Source organism: Atta cephalotes (genome assembly GCF_000143395.1).
Source record: "Atta cephalotes unplaced genomic scaffold scaffold00032, whole genome shotgun sequence".
NCBI lineage: Eukaryota > Metazoa > Arthropoda > Insecta > Hymenoptera > Formicidae > Atta > Atta cephalotes.
The window spans coordinates 2246334-2253769 of record NW_012130096.1 but is presented as its reverse complement, the minus strand read 5'-3'; the positions used below and the strand labels follow the sequence as shown (position 1 = coordinate 2253769).

The following is a 7436-nucleotide window of genomic DNA, read 5'->3' as shown; positions in this document are numbered from 1 at the left end:
TTTTACTTAAATAAGTTGTTGTGCGACTTAGCTTTTTTTCCTCTCGTCTACTTTCCCCAGAAAGTGTGCTACTCGCCACCGCCGCCGCTCCCTTTTTCTTCCTCCGGAAGGGAAGTTCTCGGGGGCAGCGCGATGCCTCCGATATAACAGCGACGACGGTGACGATCGCACCGAAGGGGGGGAAGGTACCAGTACTCCTCGGGGAAGTCCTGAGGGCACCGGATACGCAATATATAATTCCGAACTCGCGCGACTTGCGCGATATTCGAGAGGTATTAATAAAGATGTTAAATTCATGGCAGTATCCACATCGCGTTACTTCTCTGCGAAACTCGGAGACCGGAGCTGCGTGCGTTTTGACTAGTACATTAACGGCCGGCACGCGCTTTCCATTCCAACGCGAACGAGTCCGCATCCTCTTTTTTTCCTTCCCTCTCGATTCTCTCGTTTTCCCCAAGTTTCCGACGTATCGTCATCTCATGTCAATTTTCATCATAATGAAAAGATTCTGGCGGGCGACCGTTGAAATATTGAAATAATAATCAAACTGAGAACCCTCGGTTTTTCCCCCAAGAATTTGCGACTCAAAAAAGCTTAAGAACCACTGTCTCATTAAATATTCACGCGTCTCGATATAGACGATCGATATCAGTGTCGTCGAAATTCGAGATTATTCGAGAATATTGTGAACAAACAATCCTCATATATTCTTTAGGCGAGGATGGGGACCCGTTCACGTCATCCAGTATCACGTCATCCGGTGTCACGTCATTAACCCCCCGACAAGAATACATTAGTTCGTGATTAATTCTTTTTATGCGTTAATGGACGTCAATGCAATTACGAAATGATACAATTACGTTCGAGAGAGCGTTAAACTCCGATGTTACGTCGAGAGATAACCGAGTTATCCGCGTAATTACTGACGATTAATAGAATTTTCACTGAAAAATGCACGCGATCGGTTAGCGCGCGAAAACGACGCGGTCGTCGGGGGATTAATCTCTTATTCAGTATCCAAGGAACACGTAAAAGTCAATAAAAAATAAAAAAACACTTTATTTTGACTCTTAATGTCAATAAAGAGTCAAATTTTGTAATAAAACAAATCATCGTTTTGACTTTTATGAAGTAAAAATAAAGTCAGTTTGACTTTTTTTATGCCTGGTGTATTCCTTGGATGGAGAATCGTTCACCCAAGGAACTCTATTTTAATTTTTAATGTCAAACACTCAAATTTTGTAACAAAAAATCATCACTTAACTCTCATGAAGTCAGAATAAAGTCTTTTTGACTTTCTCATGTTTGGTGTGTTCCTTGGGCAGAAGAAAGCTTGATAATCTTTCTTCATTCTTTTCTACGTGACGATAGCGTGAGTGGCCGATCGGATATTAAACGTCGCGCACGATCCGAAAGATGTGTGGACCACACGACCGGACATACCCGTAACGACGAGCGATATCGCTAGGAACAGGGAAGTTTGGCAGTCACGAGCGCCAAACTTACTCGCGGCAGTCGCCGGTCTCCTCGCTTCCGCTTCTTCGTATCGTACGATCTGAGAAACGCGTAAAACGGAGGAAAAGTAAACGTACGGCGATATAATAATAATAATAGTAATGATAATAATAGTAGAGTAGTAATAATAATAATCATGATAATAATAATAGTACAGCATTGTTTGTTCGGTATATGCATGTGTATGTATGTATGTGTGCACACGCGCGCGCGCGTGGTCGTTGACTTCCAATTCTGTAGTGTGCTGATATCGGAAGCATGGAGAGGAGACTGCTCCCCTCCTCGATGCGAGAAGTGCGCATCGATGGGTTACTGATGTCATCCCCGATCAACCGCACCGGTACCGCGGTTCCTGCTCTGCCACTTACACTTGAGAATCCTCACGTAGGTTCTGCGGAAAGCTGCGTTGCCCAGCGCGTAGCACATCGGGTTCACAGTACTGTTAATGTAACAAAGATAATAAACAAAGTCCCACAGCACCTGAGGTATGTACCATGAGCAGGCGGTGATGGACTTGAGGAGTACCAAGATATTGTACGGGGTCCACGTGATAATGAAGGCCAACAGAATGGCTGACAACGTTTTCGCGGCCTTTCGATCGGCCTTCTTCTCCTGGATCTTCTTCTTCTTCTTGTTCGGCTGTTTGTTCAGTATTCCCTTGCCAGTCGTCAGAGCCTTTGGTATGTTCTTCGCATTCAACGGTATCCTAATGTCCGGCATCTGTGATGGCCTTCTCATCGTCACCGTCGATGGGCTCGACACGGGCCCGCCGCCAAGACGGAAAAGCTTGCTAGCACCACTGCCGCTACCGCCAACACCACCATCATCCTCGCTGTCTTCCATCATAGGGTGCAACTGGATTGACATGGACTCGTCATGTATCATCCTTATGCTCGTCCCCTCAGTGAATTTCCCGCCGTTACCCGGCAATTTGATTAGAATTGTATAAATCTGGAAGTCAAGGAGACACACGCATAGTATGGATCTTCAAGTGAATCAATTGAAATCTTAAAGCTAATAGGTTTGTTTATTATTATTGCACTGGACTGCAACTTTCTTTCTCGCTTTCGACAAATTTCAAATAAGTATATATATATATATATATCGATTTCACATTAAATACAAAAATTGTATACTGAAAAATTGTATAATGAAAAAAATGTTCTGATTAAACCAATGGAAGACATTCAATAAGAACAAATCTTATATTTAATAGCTAAATAGTTAAATAAATAATGTGTAACTTTGGCTGCATTTTGCAAAAAAAGCAGTTTTGTAATTGTAAAATTCTTTAATATAATTGATCTTGTTCTTAGTTTCGAAATAGATGCATAGTAAGCCTTAAACCTTATTAATTGACCAATCATAAGCGAGTATTCTTCTCACATTCGACTGTAACTAATTAATTGATTTAATTATTTAACAAATTAATTAATTCCTTAAGGCATTATTACATTTATTACGTTTTGAAAAACTTATAGTTCTTCACGGAATCTAAAGCTCATTCTACAATCGTATAAGCGTAGTTGTGATTGTATTATAAGAATTGATCTATCACGGTCAAATATTTCTTCTAATATTCGACTATGATTGGTCAATTCTTATAACTACAACTATTATTTATAACTGCACTTATGCAATTATAAAATGGATTTAAAATTTAATTATATTAAAGAATCTTAGCGAATTCAATTGGACGCACTCAGTGGGCACTGGTGCACATTAAACCCATATACAAAATAATGTAAAGATATCCCTGGTGGAAAAATTTTACTGAAATTATTCCACGTTTTGAAACGCTTTTCGGCAAAATTTTAACATTTCATAAAAATTTCAGCAATTTTTATTTGAAAAATTCATTTTTAGCAATATTTCAGCAAAATTTTAACAAAATTCAGAGAAGTTTCAGAATAATTTCAGTTTAATTTAAATGATTTTTCAGTATGTTAGCTGAAAAATTCACTTTCAGTGAAATTTAAATAAATTCTCAATAATTTCGCTGAAATGTTCCAAAAAGTGGAATAATTTCAGAAAATTTTTTCACCAGAAATGTTTATTATAAATTTATGCCTGTATTCATAGTCAGACCTTGTAATTAAGGCTTCCTTAATTTATCTTTAGATGCTCAATAGCCAATGAAATAATTCGTAGAGTATCTGAAGATAAATTTAAGGAAGCCTTAAATATAAGGCCTGTCTATGAATACGGATAATAGAAATTGATTAAATCATGAAATACTCATATTTTAATGTACTATTAGATAAAATATATATTTCATAATTCGAAATATTTGCATTTCATTTTTATACTCAAATTAAATTAGTGTACAATGGCTTTAATATGCACCAGTGCACACTAGTGCTTCCAATCGAATTCGCCATTACAATAGCTGTAAAATTGCTTTTTCTGCTGAACACAGCCGTTGTTAATAATTTTAATAGCCGCGTGTTATAATATATTGATTCCCCTCGAAAACACATTAAGGTTCGTTTTCACAATATATGATTATCTCAAAATTAAAGATTATCAACAGATTCATCAATAAAATTCATTCATAAATTTCTTAGTTACTTTTAATCTTTAGGATAACTATATATATTTGTGAAATCAAATTTAAAAGATGTTATCTTTTCTCAAGTTAATTCTCAAGTAAAAACGAATAGAAGCGTCACATACGGTATCGCTGGAAATATTTCTAAGGTCGACCGATCGTGCCGGCCTTTTGTATAACTCGTGCAGCGCAGTCTTATCCAGGGCGATCCCCGTGGCCTGTATCGCGCTGAGGGAGGGACATCGCGATACCGTGCTGGGAAGCGGCGTCTCAGCCGACAGCGGCGTGAGCGTGTCTTCGTAACCGGCCCCGGTGTGGCTGCTCTCCGGTCCAGCAATCTCCTCGTCGTCGTCTTCGTCGTCTCGACCGCTGTGCCACCATGCGATGCACCACATCTTCAGCCAGGTCCAGGAAAACGGCCTGTGCTGCACGTCCAAAAAGCGAATACGGATAAGCGTAATTGCGAAAGTGATTAATCTAATCAAGGTTGCGTATGCAAACGTAACTTTGCGCCACATCGTAATATCTCTATCATAACGTAATATCGAATCCTTTCTGATTTTTCTTTGATAGCAGAAGAAGGTCGCTAATATCGACATATAATTTTGTTTTTAAGCAATATTTTTTTAAACAAAAGCTAAAAATAAAATAAAACTTCAGAAATATAAATACAAACTAGAAAGTCAGATGATGTAGCAATTTTTATAATACTGTTTGCAATTTTGCAATAATTAACTTTTTGCAAGATAAGCAAAGATAAACGTTTAATGAAATGGACCCCAAAACTGACAGTGAGCAGTAATGCCACGTATTCTTATTCTTTTCCTTTTATAGAAAATAATTTATATGTTTTATGCTTATTAAAATATATAAATCAACAAAAATGTTTTTTTATCGAAGTAAAAAGATTCTAAAAAATTTTATGTATATTCTTGTAGGTATTTTGTACTAAACTTAAATTGTATTAATAACTCCTAATAAAATTGTATTAATGACTCCTATAAAAAAAAAATTATCAACGACAATTTTTTTTTTAATGTTTTCCCATAAATACAGACTTGCTTTCAGCTTCGGTAGGGCTATTTGACACTATAACGCTGTGTAAAGGTTAGCTTATGATTTGTCTTATAAACAAGAATGATAATTTACGTTGTTCTCCGATTTTATATAAAATCATTTCAGCACAGAATATTTACGCTAAATATTCATAAATATTTATTATTTATTTTTTTTAATATTATATAAATATTTTATACATATTTTCTATAAACATTATAAACGAAAAACATTTAAATGCAGACTAAATACAGACTAAATACTTATATAATATTTATGATGAGTATAAATATTTCTGATAAATACTTTTTACTGGAATTACAATGTCTTATTAAGTATTTTCATAGTATTTACTACAATATGTATGATAAATATTTCACAATATGTATAATAAATATTTCTGATCTGTACAATCTAAGATGACAGAAATATTTACAATATTCAAATATTCAAAATAAATTTTACAAATATTTTGTAAATACTATATGCTGTTTAAGATATGACAAAAATAAGAAAGAAAAAATATAAATAAATTTAGAAAACTACAAATATATAAAAAGATATAATATTATTAAAAATATATATAGCTTCTTATTAGCCATTCTTATTTAAATTACGCAATTTATAAAAGACAATCATAAGAATTTTATTTTCGCATTTGTAGAATTACTTTTTGCTGATGTTATATATACGAGCAAGCCACAGCCAAATATATGTATAAATTATGAATTTTTATTTCTTTAGTCATCTAAATAGATCATATTTTTATCGTATTAACGTAACGTTTAATTTCTGAAAAATAAGGGAGCTCTTTAGGAGATCTATCGGCGATTTTCCTTTCAAAATGCATAGAGATACATGAGAAAAGTTTCAAAGTAACAATTACTGATCCTGAATTGCGTGAATTGTAAATATAAAAGTTCCAACTATCAACGACATTTGTAAAGACGAGCAAATAGATAAACGTGCAAAGTGACTCCACTTGGTGTAATCGCATTCGCACTTACGATTACAACTATACTTACGCTCTTATATTGCGGATAGTGCTTATCAATGTAGGAAACCGCGATGTGCGTAGCGTGCGAGACGTCATCGGCGATGCTCGATTCGCTTCGCTGCCTTCTGCTCTCCTCCATATCTAAAACCTCGTCACTACAGGGAAAAATATGAGCGTAAGTACGTACTGTATTTAAATCTTTTGACTGCGCGATATTCGCAGAACACGATTACTCGCGTTGTCAAAAGGCGTTACACAAACGAGAGAAAAAATATTTTTATCAATTTAAGATTAAACGAATAGAAAATATTTAACGAGATCCATAAATCTTGAAAAAATATTTTTATAAAGATCGTGAGTAAACATTAAAAAATAACAAGAATTATAAAAATAATCATAAAAGGCATTCAATAATATCTGAGGAGAAGAAAAAATAAATATGCGACTAAAATAATATCTTCACGTAAGAAAGAAATTAATTATAATTAATCTAACGATGTCAAATGTTCATTCGACCGGTGCATCTGTGCCCTAAAATCAAAGGAAGGGCTGATCTTCTAATTAGGACAATGTGTTACCATCTTTCTTGTGCAGGGGTTGCATTTTTTTTTTGATGACGTGCTGACAACAAGTTCGGAGAGAGAAACAATTGAAAGCGTTAGTTACCACCTCGAGTTGCTGCGCTTGCTCGCGTCTTGTTTGCCGGCCTGCAAATTCGGCAGGTCCTTCTGACGTTTCTTCGTCTCCAGCCAGATCCGCCAGTAAAGGAACGTCATTATCATGACAGGAACATAAAACGCGGCGATGGCCGTGCCGAAGGTGATGTAATGATTTGTCTCGATGAATTGGATGTAGCACGAGGCTTTCGGCACAGTCCTTTGACCCTCGATGTACGGCCATGCGTAGATCCAGGGTGGCCAAAGGAGCAGCGATATACCCCAAGCGGATCCTGGAACGATCATTATGTTGTTGCTTGGAGTAATTTTCAACGAACATTTGGTTATATTTATTGCAAATTTTATTTTATTTTTTAACAAACATATGACTGTAAAAGACTTGAGAACTCCAGATTCTTATTCGAAGGATTTGTTTTTATGTACCTATTAATATTAAAAAGGTCCTAGTTTAAGAACGAAACGTTTGTTAAAAATTTAAAAGACATTAAATATTAACTATTAAGAATCAGCTCTTTTTACCTTTTATTGTTTTCAACTGAGCCTAACAATTCAATTCTTATTCGAAGGTTTCGGATGATTATTTATCGCGAATATTAATTTAGACTTATCTGCCAAACATAAAATAACATTATATTAATTT

The 7436-nt window shown here is 35.4% G+C and overlaps 1 protein-coding gene across 1 annotated transcript in view; it reads right to left on the bottom strand.

Moving 5' to 3' along the window:
• Window positions 1-1833: 1833 nt before the first annotated feature.
• The window catches only part of LOC105621165 (muscarinic acetylcholine receptor DM1), a 9655-nt gene continuing 4052 nt past the window's right edge, over window positions 1834-7436 (bottom strand). Inside the window, exons 2-5 of the mRNA XM_012202635.1 lie at window positions 6786-7068; window positions 6148-6274; window positions 4192-4491; window positions 1834-2466 (exon numbers count right to left, since the gene is read on the bottom strand). Coding sequence (XP_012058025.1) covers window positions 1834-2466; window positions 4192-4491; window positions 6148-6274; window positions 6786-7068 — 1343 coding nt within the window. The remainder of the gene's footprint in view (window positions 2467-4191; window positions 4492-6147; window positions 6275-6785; window positions 7069-7436) is intronic.